This window comes from Oryx dammah, unplaced genomic scaffold (assembly GCF_014754425.2).
Source record: "Oryx dammah isolate SB20612 unplaced genomic scaffold, SCBI_Odam_1.1 HiC_scaffold_27, whole genome shotgun sequence".
In the NCBI taxonomy this organism is placed as follows: Eukaryota; Metazoa; Chordata; class Mammalia; order Artiodactyla; family Bovidae; genus Oryx; species Oryx dammah.
In genome coordinates this window covers 76688918-76714051 of record NW_024070211.1, presented here as the reverse complement: position 1 = coordinate 76714051, position 25134 = coordinate 76688918, and the positions used below count along the sequence as shown (strand labels likewise).

Genomic DNA, 25134 nt, shown 5'->3' with positions numbered 1-25134 from the left:
CAGATATTTGAATATGCAATATTGAAGTTGGGTAGAAGAGAGATTTGGATCAATGATGTATTCTGGAGAATTATCATAGAGCAATGGTCAAAACTAAGAGAACAGATTCTATCTCGCAAGAATATTGCAAAGAGAAGAATAGTGGGATCATGACACAGTACCAGGTTTTAAAGGTAATGGGATAATGGGGGAACACACAAAGAAGACACAGAGGGAAACAGGAAAGCTCAGAGAGGTGATTGGAGAATTAGAGAAGGAAAAAAGCCAATGATAGTGTCAGAGGCATAAGAGTGTACAACTAAATAATAAAAAAGAAGACAACTCTTCGTTGAATTTGGCAGTATGAATATCTGATAACAGCAGCTTTAAAAGAGGTTGAGAGCTGGAGTCGGATGGCAGTGGGATTAAAAGTGAAATTGGTAAAGAGAAAGAAGATACAGAGATTTTTGAAAAAGGATGAAAGAGTGAAAAGGAAAAAGAGGAGACTGGAGGGGAAGCATGAACTGTAAGAATGGTGCTCGTTTGTGTTTTAGGATGCTAAACAAGCTAGGTTTTTGGCTCAAGTGAGGAGCCTGCCCAGAGAGACAGGAAGAACACAGATTCAACCAGGGTTCTTAAAAATACTAGAAAGCATAGAGTCAAGGACATCTGTGAATGAGTTGCCTTCCTCAGTTCTAATTATCTTCCAACTCATGATCATGAGTCTTAATATACCCATCCCTGTCTGTGCACTTGATTAATTCTTGAAGATGCTTCTATCTGTGGATAGAATAGTGAGGTTACAGAGCAGAGCACCTAGGCACATAGGTTGAAATCGTAGCTTACTAATATGTTACCTTCAATGAATTATTCTCTGTACCTTTATTACTAAGAAATAGTATAATAATACCTCCTACCATATAGGGTTATAATGATAGTATCTGCTTTTTGAAAGAGTTGTGAGTATTAAGTGACATAATTTATGTGAATCCTTTAGAAATGTGTCTGCACGTGACAAGTACCCAACTTATTATTGTTCTAAGCACAGCTACGTAATTTACATGAATCGTTTTTCTAAATTTTTATTATTGAAATACAGTTGACTTACAGCGTTGTGTTAATTACCATTATAGAGCAAAGTGATTCAATTATACATTGATACATGCATTCTTTTTTATATTCTTTTCCATTACTGTTTATCACAGAATATCAAATATAGTTCTCTGCACTATATGACCATGTAGTTTATGAATTCTATATATAAAAGCTTACATCTGCTAACCCCAACCTTCTGCTCCACCCCTCCCCAAATCCCTTCCCCCTTGGCAACCACAGTCTGCCTTCTATGGCCAGGATTCTGTTTCATAGATAGATTCACTTGTGCCATGTTTTAAATGCCACATATAAGAGATCTCATACGGTATTTGTCTTTCTCTTTCTGATTCACTTCACTTAGTATAATCTCTAGTTGTATCGTGTTACTATAAATGGCATGATTTGGTGCATTTTTATGGCTGAGTAGTATTCTATTGTGTGTACACAACACATCTTCTTTAGCCATTCATCTGTTGATGGACATTTAGGTTGTTTCCATGTCTTGGCTATTGTGACAAGTGCTTCTCTGAACATAGAAGTGCACGTATCATTTTGAATTATGGTTTTGTCTGGATATATGCCCAGGGCTGGGATTGCTGGAATTATATGGTAATTCTGTTTCTAGCTTTCTGAGGAACCTCCATACTATTTTCTATAGTGGGGGCACAAGCCTACATTCCTACCAACAGTGTAGCGGAATTTTCTTTTCTCCACATCTTCCCCAGCAATTGTTATTTGCTGACTTTTTAGTGATGGCCATTCTGATCAGTGTGAGGTGGTACCTTATTTTAGTTTTGATTTGTATGTCTCTAAGAATTAGTAATGTTGGGCATCATAACTTGTGCCTGTTGGCCATCTCTTGGGGGGTCACTGCTCCTTTTTCCTGGGTCCTAGTGCACACAAGGTTCTGTTTGTGCCCTTGCAGAGTCTGTTTCCCCAGTCCTATGTAAGTTCTAGTGGCTCTATGATGGGTTAACGGTGACCTCCTCCAATAGGGCTTATACCAAACCCAGGTCTACTGCACCCAAAGCCCCTGCCCCTACAGCAGTCCTCTGCTGACCCATACCTCCTCAGAAGACACCCAAAGTTCTGTCTCAGTCTTCATGGGGAAATCTGTATGCAGGTCAAGAAACAACAGTTAGAACTGGACATGGAACTGCAGACTGGTTCCAAATTGGGAAAGGAGTATGTCAAGGCTATATATTGTCACCCTGCTTATTTAACTTATATGCAGAGTACATCATGAGAAATGCTGGACTGGATGAAGCACAAGCTGGAGTCGAGATTGCTGGGAGAAATAGCAATAACCTCAGATATGCAGATGATACCACCATTATGGCAGAAAGTGAAGAACCAAAGAACCACTTGATGGAAGTAAAAGAGGAGAGTGAAAAAGTTGGCTTAAAATTCAGCATTCAGAAAACTAAAGTCATGGCATCTGGTCCCATCACTTCATGGCAAATAGATGGGGAAACAATGGAAACAGTGACAGACTTTATATTTTTGGGCTCCAAAATCACTGCAGACGGTGACTGCAGCCATGAAATTAAAAGATGCTTACTCCTTGGAAGAAAAGCTATGACAAACCTGGACAGCTTATTAAAAAGCAGAGACATTACTTTGCCAACAATGTCCATCTAGTCAAAGCTATGGTTTTTCCAGCAGTTATATATGGATATGAGAGTTGGACTATAAAGAAAGCTGAGCACTGAAGAACTGATGCTTTTGAACTGTAGTGTTGGGGAAGACTCTTGAGAGTCCCTTGGACTGCAAGGAGATCCAACCAGTCCATCCTAAAGGAAATCTATCCTGGATATTCATTGGAAGGATTGATGCTGAAGCTGAAACTCCAACACTGGCCACCTGATGCAAAGAACTGAGTTATTTGAAAAGACCCTGATGCTGGGAAAGATTGAAGGCGGGAGGAGAGAGGGGTCACAGAGGATGAGATGGCTGGATGGTATCACTGACTCAATGGACATGAGTTTGAGTAAACTTTGGGAGTTGGTGATGGACAGGGAGGCCTGGCGTGCTGCAGTCCATGGGGTTCCAAAGATTCAGACATGACTGAGCAACTGAACTGAACTGAACTGATTGGCTATCTCTAGTAACTCAGAAGGTTAAGAATCTGCCTGCAGTGTGGGAGACCAGGTTCAATCCCTGGGTTGGAGGATCCTCTGGAAAAGGAAATGGCAACTCACTTCAGTTTTATTGCCCGGAGAATCCCATAGACAGAGGAGCCTGGTGGGCTACAGTGCATGGGGGTGCAGAGTCAGACAAGACTGAGCAACTAACACTTTCAAATTTTTCATCGGCCATCTGTAATGAATTGACCCTTTGAATTCTTACAACACCTCTGTGAGTTAGACAATACTATTATTCCATTTCATATACTAAGATGATACCTAAGAATTATTGAAAAGTTGCTATTTTCCAGGCAAGGGTCTAAATGCATTACATGTGACAACAATCAGTTCAGTTCAGCTCAGTCGCTCAGTCGTGTCCGACTCTTTGCAACCCCATGAATCGCAGCACCCCAGGCCTCCCTGTCCATCACCAACTCCCGGAGTTCACTCAAACTCATGTCCATCAAGTCAGTGATGCCATCCAGCCATCTCATGCCTTATCATCCCCTTCTCCTGCCCCCAATCCCTCCCAGCATCAGAGTCTTTTCCAATGAGTCAATTCTTCGCATGAGGTGGCCAAAGTACTGGAGCTTCAGCTTTAGCATCAGTCCTTCCAAAGAAAACTCAGGGCTGATCTCCTTCAGAATGGACTGGTTGGATCTCCTTGCAGTCCAAGAGACTCTCAAGAGTCTTCTCCAACACCACAGTTCAAAAGCATCAATTCTTTGGCGCTCAGCTTTCTTCACAGTCCAGCTCTCACATCCATACATGACTATTGGAAAAACCATAGCCTTGACTAGATGGACATTTGTTGGCAAAGTAATGTCTCTGCTTTTCAACATGCTATCTAGGTTGGTCATACTTTCCTTCCAAGGAGTAAGCATCTTTTAATTTCATGGCTGCAGTCACCATCTGCAGTGATTTTGGAGCCCCCCAGAATAAAGTCTGACACTGCTTTCACTGTTTCCCCATCTATTTCCCATGAAGTGATGGGACCAGATGCCATGATCTTCATTTTCTGAATGTTGAACTTTAAGCCAGCTTTTTTACTCTCCACTTTCACTTTCATCAAGAGGCTTTTTAGTTCCTCTTCACTTTCTGCCATAAGGGTGGTGTCATCTGCATATCTGAGGTTATTGATATTTCTCCCAGCAATCTTGATTCCAGCTTGTGCTTCTTCCAGCCCAGCATTTCTCATGATGTACTCATGATGACAACAATAAGCTACTATTTATAGCTATATAATATAGCCCTCCCCACTCTGCTCTTTACCCCCAGACAGGTGATTGAATAATTCCTCCCTGAGGAAATAACCCATCTCACCAATAAACTTATCTATATTGGTATCTGAGAATCCTCCATCAAGAGCTAAGTTCACATCTAATTACTACAAGTCAGCTGCTCAACAGACTATTTCAGTACATAGACAAAGAAGATCTGAACCAATTTTTAGTGCCTCATTATTTAACTGGATGGACAACCAAGGCCTATCAGGTAGTTGGGGAGCTCCCCTAACATGGTGGTGGTGGTGGTTTAGTCATTAAGTCATGTCCAACTCATTACAACGCCATGGACTGTAGCCTGCAAGACTCCTTTGTCCATGGGGTTTCCCAACCAAGAATACTGGAGTGAGTTGCCATTTCCTTCTCCATGGGATCTTCCCAACAGAGGGATTGAACCAGGGTCTCCTGCTTTGCAGGTGGTCTCAAGCATTGCAGACTGATCCTTTACTGACTGAGCTAACAGGAAAGCAGTGACAGAGAGACCAGAAGAAACAGAAAAGGCGAATTCAGAAGAAACGTGCAGAAAGCAGAGGACAATTTTATAACAGATAAAGGAAGGTAGACTATCTATGAAAGATGAACAGCATGCTGTAAAAAAGGAATATTATTGGAAATTAAAAACACAATACTGAACAATAGAGGGCTGAAAGATAAAATAGGGAGCAACTGGAAACAGAAGAAAATTAGAGAATTGATTTAGGAGGTCCTCTGTTTGATGAATAAAAGTTCCAGAAAGACAAAAAAAGAGGGGAGGAATGATTAAATAATACCAAAACTTTCCTGAACTGAAGGATCTGAATCTTAATTGAAATGGGCCAGGGACTACCCACAAAAATGGGTGAAAAACACCCACACCATAAATTATTATCTTAAAATTTCAGAATATTAGATATAAGAGATCTTAAAAAAGAACCAAAAACAAAACACAGTAGCAAAAGGTCACAAGCTAAAGATGAAGAATTTGAATGGCATTAGGTTTCTTAGTAGTAACTTTAGTGGCTATGGCAGTGGTTTAGTCGCTAAGTCGTGTCTGATTCTTGCAATCCCATGGACTGTAGCCTGCCAGGCTCCTTTGTCCATGGGATTTCCCAGGCTAGAATACTGAAGTGGATTGCCATTTCTTTTTCCAGAGGATCTTCCCAACCCAGGAATTGAAACTGGTCTCCTGCATTGCAGGCAGATTCTTTACCAACTAAGCTATGAGGGAAGCCCTCTAGTGGTTATAAGACCATGGAAAAATATCTTTAAATTTCTGGTATAAAATCATTTTCAGTGCAGAGTTTTATACCCTAACTATCTAACTCTAACAAAGATGAGCAGAGAGAAGGCATTTTTAAACATACAAAGTCTCAAAAAATTTACTTCCCGTGCACTCTTTCTTAGAAAGCCCTTAAAGGATCAGCATGGGGTTAAAAGATGAAAGAAACCAAGAAAAACACAGCATGGAATTCAGAGTTAGAGAATTTAGTACTGGAGAGAGGAGAAGGGAATTTCTATAAGGTGAATAAATTCCCTTATCAGGCCAAAACCAGATCAAGCCAAACTGGAAAAAAAAGAACAGAAAAGTCCAGAAACAATGTTCCCATGAGGAAAAATTAACAGATTACTTGATCTGTTGGAATATATTGAGAGATTAATATTTCTGTTTGCGGTATAAACAGTGATAGGTACATAGAAAACTAAGAATATAAACTAAAATCAATAGGTAACTCTAGGAAAAACAAAAAGTTATACATGAAATGAAATGTAATGATAATATAAATGCATTGTTCAGTTATAAATAATATGTACAGACAAAATGATATGATGTAAACTAATAAAAATTTAGGCATATGTAAGGTATATATGCATGTATAAACACACACACATATATATACATGATATATATGTACATATATATATTGTATTGACATGGTGGGGAGAGAGATGTGCATGTTTATTTAGCACTTTTAATACATCAAAATTAAGGAAGAGAATAACATGTTATTTAGAATTAGGAAAGAAAATTCCATAAGAAATAACTAAATAATTTCACAATGTTGAAATTCATTGTCTCTACAGAGAGCATGAATCAGGAATGGGATTGGTTAGGGCAGGAAACCACTATTTTTGTTGTTGTTGTTACTGTAAACTTTTCAGAATCATTTGACTTTTTAAAATATGAGCACATCTTGCTTTAATAAAATTGAAAAATTAAGCAGACATGTTGCCTATTGATAACTGATAAACAACTTTAAGTAGCAGTTTTGAAAGTCCTTTAGCTAAATTTCATTTCGCATCACCTTCAGAAAAAAATTCCTTAAAAATGATTCAGATGATTTCTAATTGGATATTACCACTATAAGGCAAACTGAGTTAAGGATCTGCATAACCACAGACTAGAACACAGATGCTTAGTACTGCAAAAGAACTCAGAAATCAACTCATTACCTTTAATTTTGGAAATGAGCAAAAAGACCCAAAGAAACTATAATTTGTTTTTGGATTAAAAATTGTTTATTTGCTGTCTGCTTTGATTTTTGCTTTATTTTCCTGTTGTACGTATGCTCAGTCACTCAGTCATGCCCAACATGTTACAGTTCCGTGGACTGTAGCCCACCAGGCTGCTCTGTCGATGGAATTTTCCAGAATGCTGGAGTTGGTAGCCATTTCCTCCTCTAGGGGGTCTTCCCCACACAGGGATCAAACCTGTGTCTTCTGCATCTCTTGCATTGGCAGGTGGATTTTTCACCATTGCGCCATCTGGGAAGTCCTATTATCCTACTATTTTTAAAAATATAACAGTTTAAAAAAAATTGAAAACTGAACCATGGCAAATAAAAAATAGAAAAGGAAACAAAATTCCATATATTATACACCCAGCAATATCTTCTCTAGTCAGGCAGATTTAACTGCCCTGGTGAAAGAATTTCAGGCCTATAACAGAAAAATCCAGCAGAAAGACTAAAATATCAGTTGTTGTTGTTGTTGGGGTTTTTTTTGCTGTTGCAAATTGGATCCACAGTCATTTTCCCCAGTTTTCCATCATTATTTCCTGAAGCAGAGTCAGGTTACAGCAATCCGCCCCCAGATAGGTGATTTGATTATCTTTACCATGTGGAATCTGTTACTCTCATAATGCTTATCAGCTCTGGCACAAATTGAACTCATTAATCACCAAAAAAAAAAAAAAGCAGTCTGCCAGAAGGATAAGAACTAGTGAGTTTCATTGATAATGGAAAAATGCTTTGGTAGGGCCACATTGTTAATATTAACTTGAAAGTAAAATGACAATTTTTCTTTTGGAGAGTGGTAACTATGATAATGGATAAGGAAAATGAATTTAAAGGGGTGTTAGAAGAATTGAGAGGCATCCACTCAATCCCCAGGGGTAAACAGTATTTGGTAATTATTTGATTCTAATTCAAAGAACACTAGACTCTGGGATTTTTTGAAACATAAAATTTGGAGGAGGGCCGAAAAATCTCATCTGAAAGATTTGGATCTTATCTTTTCCCAAAGGAACGTGAATTTGTCCCTTCAAAGGGTTAACGCTTATCTCCAAGCAGCTTGAAATCCGCACAAATCAGAGCTTTTGAATGTTTCTAGTGATCGGCTAACTGCAACGCGGCAGACGGGGTGCAGGGCCGCTAGGGGACAAGCCGAGCTGCTATCAGTTCCCCTTATCCGTCAGCCCAGCCTGCCGCCGCGCATGACCCATTTATCACTGCACAGAGCGCGCCCAGGCTTGTCCCTTGCACAAAAGACGGCCTGTTTTCTGTTGCTGTTACCTTGCTATTATGCCCGGCAGCTTCTTGTCCATGAATTCCTGCATACACTGGTGCTCCGTGGAATTGCTGAGAAACCTCCGGAAAGACTCAACGTATCTGCTGTGGTCAGTAAACAGGCTCCTCATGGAAGATGCCATTTTTGGTTTTCTGAGAGACAGGGAGGGAAGGGACGTTTAACTTCCTTCCTTTCCCTTCCTAGTTCCTTCTTTCTCTCCTCAGTCCCCACTGGGTTCTATCCAGAAAAAAAAAACAAAACCAAACCCTACAACAGTCTTGCTTTGAACTGAAAGTGCTGGCAAGCCTGGGTGTGCAAAAGCTGATACTAAGTCAGTATTTGCACGGGACTGTGCCCCTGAGACTTCACCGGGCCACAGTTATCCTTTTTTTTTTTAATTTTTAAAAATATAAATGTATTTATTTTAGGCCACAGTGATCTTAGAAGAAAAGGAGGTGGTAACACAGAGCAGTAAATCCACTGCTGAAACTTGCTTTACAACTCAAGTTCAGAATGTTGTAAAAGCAGACAACATTCAAATCACTTCCTGTTTTGGCAGCAGCTGCCTCGGGTAAGTTCCCCGTGGGAAAGTGGCCACCAAAGCAGTAACCACACTGACCAGTTCAAGGCTTTCCTTCTCTTCTAGAGACAGCTGCTGAATCAGTGACGAAGGATTGTCATCTGCCTCCAGGCTTTCTGTAGGAGAGTTTCCTGCCCTCACACCCCAGCACATTTAAACTTTAAACTCTGCCTCATTTCTTCAGGTGCTGGTTAGTTCGTTGTGATTCAGGAACGGAGCTTTTGGGTTGGCCATAAAGGTTATTCAGGTTTTTCCATAAAATGTTATACCAAAACCCTAAGTGAATGTTTCGGCCAACCTCAAATGAACTGAAAGGTCTGAGAAGCCTGTTTGGGGGATGAGGGTGGAGGAGGGAATGAGGAGCGTGACAGCCCAGTCGCAGGGGAAGAATGCAGGACACTGGAACCCTTCAGTCCATTGGAAGCCTTCCCTAAGCACTTCTGAACAAGGGATTCTAGACTTTTAGGGGTGGATGAATCTTTGGAGGCCATGTGGTGTCCGTTTGAGCCTTTTATCTAGGAAATGATCTTTAAGAAGGCCACCCCTATACCAACAGGGGATATTAATAATAATATGATCCAAATCACGGAGCAGTTATGAGAATTAAATTAATTCATACACCAGTCTTAGAAATGTGTCTGCCTAAACCATTCTCCTCTTCTGATTCTGTTCCAAAGCTGCCCTGTAAGCATTCAGCACACTCCTCAACCCTCTTTTATAAGCACCTCATGGTCTCACTACTTTGAGCCAGGGCTTTTATCCAAGGGGAATGGGAAGTCTGGAATGAACTGTGGGAACTTTACTGAAATACAAATTTCAGTTTGCTCGTCAGTAAAATGGGAATGAGTTATGTTTCATAGGTTGTAGTGAGATTAGATAATATTTATAAAGTCCTTTTAGCATGTTAATACAGCTTAAGGAGCAGGCTGGTCCTTTCTGCAATAATAAGACAACCAAAAAGAAGTTATTTTATTTATGGACACTGAAAATTGAGTTTAATATTTATTTTCCCTTGTCACCAAATATTACTTTTCTTCAGATGTTTTTCTGACCATTTAACAATGCACAAGTTATTCTTAGCTCGTGGGCTGCCCAGAATCAGGTACTGGCCGGGATTTGATCCTTGGGCCCTGGTTGTCCTTGTGTGCTTGTACTCAGCCACTCAGTCATGTCTAACTCTTTGTGACACCGTGAACTGTACCCACCAGGCTTCTCTGTCGATGGAATTTTCCAGGCAAAAATACAGGAGTATTAGATTGTCGTTTCCTCCTCCAGGGGCTCTTCCCCACCCAGGGAATGAACCCCTGTCTCCTACATCTCCTGCTTCAGTAAGCAGACCCTTAATCTAGCTCCTAGGCCTCCTTCCATATATGTAACTGCTTAACTCCCATCTCTAGGCAGCCAGCCTCACCCTCTTCATACTGACTCCCACAAGCTTTAATTCATCTATTACCATTTTCCACTCTTCTATTTAGACCTCAATCCAGATCATTCATTCATGTAATTCATCTACTGAACAAATATTTAGTAATGGTCTACTATGTGCTATTCTGCTGAGAAAAATTAACCTTAATCTTGATCTTCCTACTGAAAACTACCTTTAACTAAAACTTCACTTGAGGCCATCACCGTCTAACTTACTGTCACACCTTCCCCAACAACCTGCTTTCCATATGTGACTCACTAAGGATTTCTTCTCCATTCTCATTGCTTCCATGATGTTTGAGATTCCCGCCCCGACCCTTTTTTTTAACCTATTGTGCTATTTTCCTTTTATATATATATATATAAATTTATTTATTTTAATTTGAGGTTAATTACTTCACAATATTGTATTGGTTTTGCCATACATCAACATGAATCCACCACAGGTATACACATGTTTTCTTACTGGCTTTCTTGCACTGAGAGTCACACAGATCCTAGCCAAGTTTATTATCACTGCCAGATTCAGTTTTTGAAAGCACAGTGTTGATAAAGTCACTCCTCTCCCCCCAGATATCTACTGTCTGTCTCCTCACTGATCTCCAAGTCCAAGACTCATCCTGTGACCCACCCCCACCTCCAAATCATTTAGATTTATGTTTCAGTTTTCTTGAGACTTGCCATTGGATCCCTGCAAACCCTGCTGCTTATCTGAATATGTCCCTGTGTCTGCCTGCCTGGACCTCTCTTCATAAGAGATCCTCCCTGTATATGCTGCTTCTTCTGTTGCCCCACCCATGAAAATTTTCCCCATTCTCCTTAAGCTACCACTTTCATGAAGCCTTCCCTATTTCCCTCAAAAGGATTAGCACTCATGTACTCAATTTCTGAGGCTCTTGTAACTTTGATAGCATTTGTCTTTGTGTCATGGTTTATTAATGTATTTGCCTCACTTCCCTGGCTGGTCCCCATGTGATTGCTAGTTCAGAGAGATAGAAACTGTGTCACAACTACTCTGACATGTGCTTCTCACAGTAGGCTTTCAGTTGTTTTAAATGATTAAAAATGTGCTTGATCATTTTGACTCTGAAGATGCTTTCCATAATCAGAGGTTCTTCAACCTTTTTCTTGTTGGGCAACACTAACTGTTATTAACTCAATCAGAGTTCCATTTATTGACTGTTAATGTGCCAGGAACTATGTGGATCTTTTCAAATTCAGTATAGGATTTTTACTTTGTAGTCCTTCTGTGAATGTTCCTACATGACAGATAAGAAAACAGATTCTGAGGGTTTGGGTCCTTTGCTCAGTGTATCTAGGGTGTTGTAGGCTAGGCATGTAATTCCAGTCTGTCAAATCCCAAGACCAATGTTCTCACAAGTCTTTATATTCAGCCAAAATCTGCACACATTGCCTCCCTATAATTTCTACATAACACTCTTATCTCTGGTTGTTTAAACAGAATGATTCTAATTCCTTGTCCATATAACTAACTCATTAAAAATTTTGTAATTGACTTATGGAATAGCCCTATTCCCAAAGGTGTCTCTTCCATAGTAATTCTTAGTCCATTTGGACTGCTCTAACAAAAATACTACAGAATGAGTGACTTAAACAACAGCATTTATTTCTCATAATTCATTTTAAAAATATTTATTTTTGGCTATGTTGAATCTTAGTTGGCACCTGGGATCTTTCATTGTAGTTCATAGTTTTCTCTCTGTTGTAGCTCTTGGGCTCAATGGTTGTGGCTCAAGGGCTTAGCTGCCCCACAGCATGTGGAATCTTAGTTCCCCCAACCAGGGATCAAACCTATGTCCCCTGCATTGCAAGGCAGATTCATAACCACTAGGCTGCAAGAAAGCCCCTATTTCTCATGAAATAGGGACTGGAAAGTCCAAGAGCAAGATCTATCAGATACATGTAAGGTGAGGACTCATTTCCTAGTTCTTTAACAGCCATCTTCTTGTTACATCTTTACCCATAAGAAGGAATAAGCAAGCTGTCTGAAATTTCTCTAAGAGTATGAATCCCATTTGTGAGGATTCTACCCTCATGACCTAACACCTTCCAAAGAACCCCCAACATCCAAGTACAATCATATTAAGGATTAAGATTTCAGTGTATGGTTTGGGTGGGGAAAATACACAAATATTGAGTCCATCAGTTCAGTTCAGTCGCTCAGTCGTGTCCGACTCTGTGACCCCATGAATCGCAGCACGCCAGGCCTCTCTGTGTCATGTCCATCGAGTCAGTAATGCCATCCAGCCATCTCATCCTCTGTCGCCCCTTCTCCTCCTGCCCCAAATCCCTCCCAGCATCAGATTCTTTTCCAATGAGTCAACTCTTTGCATGAGGTGGCCAAAGTACTGGAGTTTCAGCTTAGCATCAGTCCTTCCAATGAACACCCAGGACTGATCTCTTTTAGGATGGACTGGTTGGATCTCCTTGCAGTCCAAGGGACTCTCAGGAGTCTTCTCCAACACCACAGTTCAAAAGCATCAATTCTTCAGCGCTCAGCATTCTTCACAGTCCGACTCTCACATCCATACATGACCACTGGAGAAACCATAGCCTTGACTAGACGGACCTTAGTCGGCAAAGTAATGTCTCTGCTTTTGAATATGCTATCTAGGTTGGTCATAACTTTCCTTCCAAGGAGTAAGCGTCTTTTAATTTCATGGCTGCAGTCACCATCTGCAGTGATTTTGGAGCCCCCCAAAATAAAGTCTGACACTGTTTCCACTGTTTCCCCATCTATTTCCCATGAAGTGATGGGACTAGATGCCATGATCTTAGTTTTCTGAATGTTGAGCTTTAAAAAGTGTTATTGAGTCCATAACATGTCCTAATTATTTTCTTTATGATATATTGCATTTTTTAAAATATATAGCTTTATATAATGTATTACACTGGTCTCCTCTTTGGATATACTCTAGTTTCTCAGAGTTTCTTTAAAAAATGGTGTTTGGAGATAAACAGTATCTCAAAGACTACTACCTGACCAGTGCAGAGTATTACTGTCCAGGCTTAGACTAGACTTGTGTTTCTCTACAATGTTATGCCTAACCTAATTTCTTTCAGCTGCTCTACAGATGGGGGAAAAAAAGGCACTATGACAAATAATCTAGAGAGTACTGTATTTTAGTAGCTCCCTCTGGATATTAACAAGTGTATATTAAAGGTTTCTGAAGCCTTTGTCACATACCCTGTTGAAATGCAGATACACTGTGGCATTTCTCTGATTAGGCATTTAGCCCCTCCAAGAAAAAAAGAGGAAACTTTGTTGCTGTCAGCATGACTTGCACTTGACTAAATGCTGGTTTTAGCAATCACAACTTCCTTTTAAAACTGCATTTAGAATATCTATTTCATAATCTGTAACTCATCTGGAATGTCGTGGAGATTAAAACATCTAGTTGCTGGTTGGAATTACTAAGTTTTGAGAATCCTCTTTCCCCTCTTTTTTGAAAATTTGGGCAAGCAGTTTAGCACATCTGTCATTTGCCATAAGTTCTCAAAGATTGGTAGCAATAGCATCATTATTGCTGTTAGAAATTATTTCAGTACATTGGGATCCGATTCTTCAAGACCTTGACAGATTGTTAAATTTAGAATTCTTAGATAGTTTTTAACCTACTTTGGGCTTCTGTCCCCTATTACCTACCACTTCTTGGACTGTTTCTGTGTCAAAGTGCCTTCCATGCATTATCTCACTTACTTCTCTTAACGCTCTGGGGATGGAACTATTGATATCATCAAGCAAGACTCAGAGCAAATAAGTTGTATGAGATCATCTAACTCATGAAAGAAGAGTCTGGATCCAAATTGTGTTGTTGAACTCCATGTATCATTTTTTAAAAAATTATGTCATATTACTTCTCACTGATTTTGTAGCTTTCCAACATGAAGATTATGTTCCATGTTACAGACAGAACAAAGAAAAAGTGGAGTAATTCTGTATTGTTCCAGTTATCTCTTAATATAATACTGTCTGTGCTAGGTCAAAAAGCAAATGATTTCCCTTGTTTATTCTTATCAGTCTGTATTTTCTATACCAAAAAAACAGAAAAATGAACAAAAGAGAAGAATAAACAGCAAAATTCTAATTTTGATCCATTTTTATTGTGCATAGGATTCTTTGGTTCTCCATTCACCCTGATATATAGTCTTCTGAGTACTGTTATTATTGGACTGGCTTCCTATCCTATCCTTAGTAATATGCTGCATAGCCTAGCATATATGTATATGACAATGGTAATATTGTTAAATTATCATAATCAAATAGTTAGAAGAGTTCCATTTTGTTTTCTCTTGGCAAGAAAGGAGGAGGAAGATGTTTTATACAGATTGATTGGCTCACTTAATGTGTTTGTTTCTTTGAAGTTTAGCAAATAAGTTGCCAACAGTGGTCTTGAAGGGAGGTTTGAAATCAGGAAATCATAGTACATAAAAATTTAGAGTTCAATTAGACTGGCATTTTCAGGCAAAAATAATGGGTATCAGGAATCTTAGTTTCAGCAGGGTGTTTGGCTAAATTTCTAATGAGTATAGAAACAAGCCAAAAAGCAAGAGACTCAGTGCTATACAAGCTTAACCCCTTACTAACTAAACAACACTGGATAAATGATGTAAGCTTCCTCCCCTACTTTCCGTGTTATATGTAAATATGGAGAAAGAAGGTGAACTAGATGATCTTTAATATTCCTTGAAGTCCTGATTAGTCTTCATCTTAAAAAAAAATTATTGTAGGCTTGTGAAACTAAAAGTAGATTCATAGCTAGTAGAGCCACTGTATCAAAACTGTCCATAATTGATAACCTAAAGATAGTCTATGGATAGGCAGCCCTTGACTTTATATAAGATGTCATTGTGAAACAGGTAAGCACAAAATCTGACTCCCTGTTAGATCTGTTTCTTTTACTTTAACCTTTGCTTTCCATTACCTGTTGCTCAGCTAGTTAAGAATCTACCTGCAATGTGGGAGACCTGGGTTTGATCCCTGGGTTGGGAAGATCTCCTGGAGAAGGAACGGGTACCAAATCCAGTATTCTGGCCTGGAGAATTCTGTGGACTACATAGTCCATGGGGTCTCAGAGTTGGACACTGAGTGACTTTCACTTTCACTTTTCGTTACTTTTGTTGGTATAATCAGTAAAAAGATGCTGTCTAAAGATGCTGTCTATAGCTATACGGAGAAGGCAATTGCACCCCACTCCAGTACTCTTGCCTGGAAAATTCCATGGACGGAGGAGCCTGGTAGGCTGTGGTCCATGGGGTCACTGAGAGTTGGACACAACTCAGTGACTTCACTTTCACTTTTCACTTTCATACATTGGAGAAGGAAATGGCAACCCACTCCAGTATTCTTGCCTGGAGAATCCCAGGGACAGGGGAGCCTGGTGGGCTGCCATCTATGGGGTCACACAGAGTCAGACACGACTGAAGTGACTTAGCAGCATAGCTATAAGCCTACATGATGACCTTGGGGAACCCTGCTCCTCTACCTGAATGTTAAAGTCCCTTTGTTCAGCTCACAGGGAGACTTTCTGACCTTGCCTGTCTGTGAAAGGCTACAGGAAAGAAGAAATTAATACATCCCCTCCCCTAGGCTTTTACTTTACTTCCTCACCTCCTGTTCTCTGCTCTATAAAAGAAACTAGCACCCAGACCCTGATAAGACACTCTAGGACCCTAGTCTGCCATCTTCTCAGATGCTCGACTTTCTGAAAAAAGGAACTATTCCTTGCCTCAACACCTCCTAGTTAATGACCGAACTTGGACTAGGTAACAGTTGACCATATTTTATGAATGTAAATTGCTGAAGCTCACACAAGTGATGATCTGTCATATGTCTTGTTTTTAATGGCACAGTTGTTTCAATCACACTTTGTTATATGGTTTTGTTTTAATTGTAATAGGAAAAAAAAAAAAGGTCCTGAAACAAACCAAACAAAATAATGCAGAAGAAATATTTGGGGAATTATTACTTAAGAAGAAGAGGGTTTTTTTGTGCAGACAAATAATATTAAAATCTGTAGATGAGTAAAGAGTAATGGTCTAGAGATATAAAGCTTGTACAAAATGTTTAAGGGTGATAATCAGACAAGACAAAGAAGAAATAGTCTAATAACTTATTTCCTATTTAATAAACCAACAATTTAAAAAGTCACCTGAAAAAGTCTAGATCTCCTTGCAAAGACACAGGTTGGTAAGTATTTAAAACCTGGTAAATTATCAGGAACTGGGTAATTGACAAAAAAAGAAAGAAAGAAAAGCATAAAATAATACAAATCATCCAACATGCTTTACCTGAGTCTGTAATACAGATCATCTCAGTTACTGACTTAGTGAACCTAAGCTTTAGGTCTCATGTTGAATTAAGGATCTAGTGAAGGTTAAGGGTTCATGTAAGAGAAATTTTTATAAAGAGAGCAGCAGTTATGGTAAGCAAACTTCTCTGGCATTTGATGCAGGGGCACGTGCTCAAGAATATTCTGGGTTAAAACATCCCTCTATCTGAGACTTTGGCTGTGAATGATTCAGAGACTAAAAGGATGCACTTGCCCAAGGGGTCCCAAAAATTCAGTTCAGATCAGTCGCTCAGTCGTGTCTGACTCTTTGCGACCCCATGAATTGCAGCACGCCAGGCCTCCCTGTCCATCACCATCTCCCGGAGTTCACTCAGACTCACATCCATTGAGTCAGTGATGCCATCCAGCCATCTCATCCTCGGTCGTCCCCTTCTCCTCCTGCCCCCAATCCCTCCCAGCATCAGAGTCTTTTCCAATGAGTCAACTCTTCGCATGAGGTGGCCAAAGTACTGGAGCTTCAGCTTTAGCATCATTCCTTCCAAAGAAATCCCAGGGTTAATCTCCTTCAGAATGGACTGGTTGGATCTCCTTGTAGTCCAAGGGACTCTCAAGAGTCTTCTCCAACACCACAGTTCAAAAGCATCAATTCTTTGGCGCTCAGCCTTCTTCACAGTCCCAACTCTCACATTCATACATGACCACAGGAAAAACCATAGCCTTGACTAGATGGACCTTAGTCAGCAAAGTAATGTCTCTGCATTTTAATATGCTGTTTAGGTTGGTCATAACTTTCCTTCCAAGGAGTAAGCATCTTTTAATTTCATGGCTGCAGTCACCATCTGCAGTGATTTTGGAGCCCCCAAAATAAAGTCTGACACTGTTTCTACTTTTTCCCCATCTATTTCCCATGAAGTAATGGGACCGAATGCCATGATCTTTGTTTTCTGAATGTTGAGCTTTAAGCCAACTTTTTCACTCTCCTCTTTCACTTTCATCAAGAAGCTTTTTAGTTCCTCTTCACTTTCTGCCATAAGAGTGGTGTCATCTGCATATCTGAGGTTATTGATATTTCTCCCAGCAATCTTGATTCCAGCTTGTGCTTCTTCCAGTCCAGCGTTTCTCATGATGTACTCTGCATAGAAGTTAAATAAGCAGGGTGACAATATACAGCCTTGACGTACTCCTTTTCCTATTTGGAACCAATCTGTTGTTCCATGTCCAGTTCTAACTGTTGCTTTCTGACCTGCATACAGATTTCTCAAGAGGCAGGTTAGATGGTCTGGTATTCCCATCTCTTGAAGAATTTTCCACAGTTTATTGTGATCCACACAGTCAAAGGCTTTGGCATAGTTAATAAAGTAGAAATAGATGTGTTTCTGGAACTCTCTTGCTTTTTCCATGATCCAGCGGATGTTGGCAATTTGATCTCTGGTTCCTCTGCCTTTTCTAAAACCAGCTTGAACATCAGTGAGTTCACGGTTCAAGTATTGCTGAAGCCTGGCTTGGAGAATTTTGAGCATTACTTTACTAGCATGTGAGATGAGTGCAATTGTGCGGTAGTTTGAGCATTCTTTTGCATTTCCTTTCTTTGGGATTGGAATGAAAAGTGACCTTTTCCAGTTCTGTGGCCACTGCTGAGTTTTCCAAACTTGCTGGCGTATTGAGTGCAGCACTTTCACAGCATCATCTTTCAGGATTTGAAATGGCTCAACTGGAATTCCATCACCTCCACTAGCTTTGTTCGTAGTGATGCTTTCTAAGGCCCACTTAACTTCACTTTCCAAGATGTCTGGCTCTAGATTAGTGATCACATCATCATGATTATCTGGGTTGTGAAGATCTTTTTTGTACAGTTCTTCCATGTATTCTTGCCACCTCTTCTTAGTATCTTCTGCTTCTGTTAGGTCCATACCATTTCTGTCCTTTATCGAGCCCATCTTTGCCTGAAACATTCCCTTGGTATCTCTAATTTTCTTGAAGAGATCTCTAGTCTTTCCCATTCTGTTCTTTTCCTCTATTTCTTTGCATTGATCACTGAAGAAGGCTTTCTTATCTCTTCTTGCTATTCTTTGGAACTCTGCATTCAGATGCTTATATCTTTCCTTTTCTCCTTTGCTTTTTGCCTCTCTTCTTTTCACAGCTATTTGTAAGGCCTCCTCAGACAGCCATTTTGCTTTTTTGCATTTCTTTTCCATGGGGATGGTCTTGATCCCTGTCTCCTGCACAATGTCATGAACCTCATTCCATAGTTCATCAGGCACTCTATCTATCAGATCTAGGCCCTTAAATCTATTTCTCACTTCCACTGTATAATCATAAGGGGTTTGATTTAGGTCATACCTGAATGGTCTAGCGGTTTTCCCTACTTTCTTCAATTTGAGTCTGAATTTGGTAATAAGGAGTTCATGATCTGAGCCACAGTCAGCTCATGGTCTTGTTTTTGTTGACTGTATAGAGCTTCTCCATCTTTGGCTGCATAGAATATAATCAGTCTGATTTCGATGTTGACCATCTGGTGATGTCCATGTGTAGAGTCTTCTCGTGTGTTGTTGGAAGAGGGTGTTTGGTATGACCAGTGTGTTCTCTTGGCAAAACTCTATTAGTCTTTGCCCTGCTTCATTCCGCATTCCAAGGGCAAATTTGCCTGTTACTCCAGGTGTTTCTTGACTTCCTACTTTTGCATTCCAGTCCCCTATAATGAAAAGGACATCTTTTTTGGGTGTTAGTTCTAAAAGGTCTTGTAAGTCTTCATAAAACCGTTCAACTTCAGCTTCTTCAGCATTACTGGTTGGGGCATAGACTTGGATAACTGTGATATTGAATGGTTTGCCTTGGAGACAAACAGAGATCATTCTGTCATTTTTGAGATTGCATCCAAGTACTGCATTTCGGACTCTCTTGTTGACCATGATGGCTACTCCATTTCTTCTGAGGGATTCCTGCCCGCAGTAGTAGATATAATGGTCATCTGAGTTAAGTTCACCCATTCCAGTCCATTTTATTTCGCTGTCATGGAATGTCGATGTTCACCCTTGCCATCTCTTGTTTGACCACTTCCAATTTGCCTTGATTCATGGACCTGACATTCCAGGTTCTTATGCAATATTGCTCTTTACAGTATCGGATCTTGCTTCTATCACCAGTCACATCCACAACTGGGTACTGTTTTTGCTTTGGCTCCATCCCTTCATTCTTTCTGGAGTTATTTCTCCACTGATCTCCAGTAGCATATTGGGTACCTAATGACCTGGGGAGTCCCTCTTTTGGTATCCTATCATTTTGCCTTTTCATACTGTTCATGGGGTTCTCAAGGCAAGAATACTGAAGTGGCTTGCTGTTCCCTTCTCCAGTGGACCACGCTCTGTAATTTACATGCAATGAAATACTTAAATTTCAAACGTACAAGTTGAAGAAATCTTATGAATGAATACATCCTAGAAGATTGAAAGTGAAAGTTGCTCAGTTCAGTTCAGTTCAGTCGCTCAGTCGTGTCTGACTCTTTGCGACCCCATGAATCACAGCACGCCAGGCCTCCCTGTCCATCACCATCTCCTGGAGTTCACTCAGACTCACGTCCATCGAGTCCGTGATGCCATCCAGCCATCTCATCCTCAGTTGTCCCCTTCTCCTCCTGCCCCAATCCCTCCCAGCATCAGGGTCTTTTCCAATGAGTCAACTCTTCGCATGAGGTGGCCAAAGTACTGGAGTTTCAGCTTTAGCATCATTCCTTCCAAAGAAATCCCAGGGTTAATCTCCTTCAGAATGGACTGGTTGGATCTCCTTGCAGTCCAAGGGACTCTCAAGAGTCTTCTCCAACACCACAATTCAAAATCATCAATTCTTCGGCATTCAGCCTTCTTCATGTCCAACTCTTTGCGAGCCCATGGACTATGCAGTCCATGGAATTCTCCAGGCCAGAATATTGGAGTGGGTAGCCTTTCCCTTCTCCAGGGAATCTTCCCAACCCAGGGATCAAACCCAGGTCTCTAACTACTGCATATAATCAATAATACTCCCTATCCCCCCACTCTAGATAACCACCATTCTGACTTTTATCCTCATAGATTAGCTTTTTCTGTTCTTGAACTTCATTTGAAAACTCCACACAGAATGTATTCTTTTATGTCTGGCATCTTTGGCCCATCATCATATTTTTTAAATTCACCCATCTTTTTTGGGGGGTGGGGCTTCAGCTGTTCGTTCTTTTTTAATGCTAGACATTATAGTATATAAATATTTCATAATTTTTAAACCTTTTTTCTCTTAATGGATACATAGGCTATTCATAGGGTAAGCACGTGTTTAGTTGTAGGAGGCATTGCAACAAGGTTTTGCAAATGTCCACAATCACTGCCAAAATATGAGGATATTAGTTTTTCCACATCCTCATCCTGGTATTCTCATCTCCACATCCTGGTATTACCCATCACTATTGCCAACCCTCTGGGAATATATCATAGCAGTATTGCATAGTGGTTTAATTTTCATTTCCCTCAGAGTAATGATTCTGAGTGTTTTCAAATACTTGTGAACCATAAGAGTTGGATATAGTCTTTAATGAAGAGCCTGTGAAAGTCTTTTGTTCATTTTTAAAACCGCTTTATTTGCCCCTTTTCTTATTGACTTATGCAATATTTGTTTTTATATTCTAGGTATCTTATCATATGTTTATATATGTATGTGTATACATGAACTATCTTCTACCAGTCTGTGGTGTGCTGTTCATTTTTTGATGATGTCTTTTGAAGAATAGAAATTCATCAACTTATCCTTTTAGTTCCTGACTTAATCTGAAAATACATGTGCTTAATAGAACTAAGTCAACAAAAACTAGCCATGTACCTTTTATTCCTTTAGCCATTGTAGTGGTAGAGTTTATTGTTGGAGTTTCAGGAATCTCAATAGCTTATTGATATCACATTTGTTGCTTAAAATCAGCCGTATTGGGGATATTTACACTATGGAAATTGGCAAACAAAAGGAATCAATACTTTTTCTCCTAGAGGGTGAATTGTGAAACAATTAGCAGCACACAGCTGCTTTTAGCTCTGTGATATGGACAGCCTTTTGGTAAACTGGCTGATTTGGCTAATGCAGCAGAGACCTCCCTTTCCAGTCTGCAGCATGAACTTACTGAAGAGTTTAACTAATCAGACTCTGGAAATAGTTGTACCATCTTCAGGCATATCTTAATTAACTGGCTGTATGCTCACCATGATCTAGAGGCTGATCTTAGTATGTTATCAAATATAAGTCCATGTGCCTGATGCACAGTGAGGTCAAATAAACTGAAACATCAGAGTTTGGAGGAAAGCCAGGTGAGGAAACTGGTGGCTCAGGCTCCCCAAACCCCAGATTCTGTGAAGTGTTTCTGCAAACCCTTTTCAAAGGCCAGGTAAGGGAGGAGGTCCCAGGGTATATGACCAGCTTGTGCACAATTCTCTGATTGGTTGATGAGGTAACAAGGTAGTGTCATAGGTTTAGTATTATCAGTCTCCAGGTGAGTGCCAGTAGATCTGGGAGCTATATGTTTATGATCATCAAGTAGTTGATTTCTTCCTTTCAGTCTTTAGCATCTGAAAAACTCAGTAACTATGCATGAGATACTATTATCTGGGTATTTCAGAGAGGAGCTAAGACAGAGGATATGGGGGAGGGGTCTGCCCTGGGCAGACCTTGTAGGATCCTGCTCTGTTACAAGCATAGCTCCAGGTCTGCTTATAAATAGTAAGATGTTAGTTAGATTATTTATGTTCCCTGAGCCTTATTTTCTTGTCTGTAAATTAGGAATAATATCTGCCTCACTGTATTTTTGTGGGAATGAGATATACTATGTAAAAGTGCTTGGTACAGTGTCTAACACATAGTACAATCTCTGGTGTGAGACAGGCTTCTCCAACCTTCATGGCCTTCATTTATAGGATGAAGACAATCATGAGATTCAAGTTCAAATAACAGAATCCATGTCAAGAGGTCCAGTGAAGTGAAGTGAAGTGAAAGTCTCTCAATTGTGTCCAACTTTTTTGCGACCCTATGGACTGTAGCCGCCAGGCTCCTCTGTCCATGGGATTCTCTTGGCAAGAATACTGGAGTGGGCTGCCATCACCTTCTCCAGGGGATCTTCCCAACCCAGGGATTAAACCTCCAACTCCTGCATTGCAGGCAGATTCATTACCATCTGAGCCACCAGGAAAGAGGAAATTTTTAATATTGGGAGCTAACTGTAAAGGTACCGGGAAAGCTGAAATGGTCAACTGAGATGCTGAGATACCCCACCAGGAGCTCCTACCACCTGTAAGGTTGGAGGGATGAAGGGAGAACGCATGTTACCAAAGCCCTGGAGCCCAGCCTGTGTAGTAAAAGCCAGAACAACGGAGGGGACACAGGTGCTCTTGAAGATGCTGCCTGAAGCTGAAACAAATGGACAGAAATGTCCAGCATCTCTCTTCTTTCTACTTTCTCATCTTTATCACTTTCCTTCTTTACTAAAACTAACTGAAAACAGTTGGTAGGAAAGCTTAGGTGATGTAACTTGCAGGACTCAGCCCCTTTCAATATTGCACAGAGCAGGGGAAAAACCAGAAGTAAATCTGACAGCAAACAGGCAATAATAATTAGCACAAGTGTCTACTAGATCAATTTATTGTGAGAGATGGATGAAACTGGAGCCGATTATACAGAGTGAAGTAAGCCAGAAAGAAAAACACCAACACATATATATGGAACTTAGAAAGATGGCAATGATGACCCTGTATGCAGGACAGCAAAAAAGACACAGATGTGTATAGTGGACTTTTGGACTCAGAGGGAGAGGGAGAGGGTGAGATGATTTGGGAGAATGGCATTGAAACATGTATAATGTTGTGGGGAGGCGGGTGGGAGGGGGGTTCATGTTTGGGAACGCATGTACACCCGTGGTGGATTCATGTCAATGTATGGCAAAACCAATACAGAATTGTAAAGTAAAATAAATAAATAAATAAATAAATAAATAAACCAAACCAAGGACTTCCCAAGGGATCCATTGGCTAAGACTCAGTGTTCCCAGTGCAGGGGGCCCTGGTTTGATCCCTGGTCAGGAGACTAGATCCCACAGGCTGCAACTAATGGTTTGCATGTTGCTACTAATGATCCCGTATGCCACAACTAAGATCTGTCACAGTAAATAAATAAATAAACATTTTTAAAACAAATTTAAACCACATCCTACTACTCTCTTGTTCAAAACTCAGCAGTGCTTTCTATTGGGCTTCCTTCCATTGTAAAGAATCCACCTGTCCATCCTGGAGACCCATGTTCGATCCCTGGGTTGGGAAGAGACGCTGGGGAAGGAAATGGCAACCAACCTCAGTATTCTTATCTGGGAAAGCCCATGGACAGAGGGGCAGCGGGCTCCAGTCTATGAGGCCGCAAAAGAGTCAGCTACAGCTTAGCACCTGAACGACAATGCTTTACGTTACTCTTAGAATAAAAGCCAAATGCCCTTTTCTGGCTTATAAAACCCTATGTGATCTTTCCTCAACCCCACCGTACCACTCATCTTCTATTCTGGGATATTCCAATCCCACTCTGTACTTCTTAGACGTGTGATCTTTGCTCACCATAGGACCTGTGCCCTCTTTCCTCACTACATGAATTAATTCCTCCCAATCTTTACACGGCTGATTCCTTCTTATACTTTAGATTTGGCCCTTCTTCAGAAAGGCATTCTCTAACCACCTTATTTGAAATAGTCTTCTGGTCACTCTATTTTAATTCTTTTCATAGCTTTACCTCTAATATTCTTCTCATTTATATCTGCCTACCTACCTATCATTCCATCTTCATTTATTATTTCTCCCACTGCCATGAGTGATTTAGTAGAACAGAGACCTTGCATTTCCTGTTCTGCTTTCTCCTGTACCTGAACTGTGTGCTTGACATAATTAGCAATTTAATAGATACTACTGAACGAATCAAATGGTTAGACCCTCCATCCCTGTATTTCTGTCTTTATTCTTGGATACGAGAGAACTAGTCTGATACAAAGAGGGGAGGCTAGGAAAAATGCAATGGGGAAGAAAACCAAAGATGCAATGACTATGTTTTAATCTAAGGAAGTTCTATGGTGGAGGATGAGGGGTGGGGAGGCACAAGAGGGAGGGGATGCATGTATACTTATATCCAATTCATTGATAAACAGCAGAAACTAACACAACATTGCAAAGCAATTATCCTCCCGTTAAAAAAAAGAAAGTTCTATTGGGGTTAGAATATAATTTAACTTGAAGATGATGTTATACTACCAAAACAAAAAGAAACTATTGAAAGGAAGTTTTATTTTAATAAACAAGTAAGTGTCTTACCAGCAGCAGCAATATCTTGCAAATGTTAATCTGGTGAAGCTTGACTTTCTGAGTGATTGCAGATGGGTTGTGTTGTTTGCTCATGCTTTGATAATTGATCTTTGTGTTATCTGAGGTTTACAAGACACAGCTTTTTCATTTTTTTCCCACCATGCACTATTACACAGTACATGACAAGTTTTTTATAGATTATAAATACCTGAGAATCAAATAGCATGTATT

General features: G+C 40.2%; 1 protein-coding gene across 1 annotated transcript in view; it reads right to left on the bottom strand.

Moving 5' to 3' along the window:
• The window catches only part of HNMT (histamine N-methyltransferase), a 42883-nt gene extending 34143 nt beyond the window's left edge, over positions 1-8740 (bottom strand). Inside the window, exon 1 of the mRNA XM_040228524.1 lies at positions 8254-8740. Coding sequence (XP_040084458.1) covers positions 8254-8390 — 137 coding nt within the window. The 5' untranslated portion in view covers positions 8391-8740. The remainder of the gene's footprint in view (positions 1-8253) is intronic.
• Between the last annotated feature and the right edge of the window lie 16394 nt (positions 8741-25134).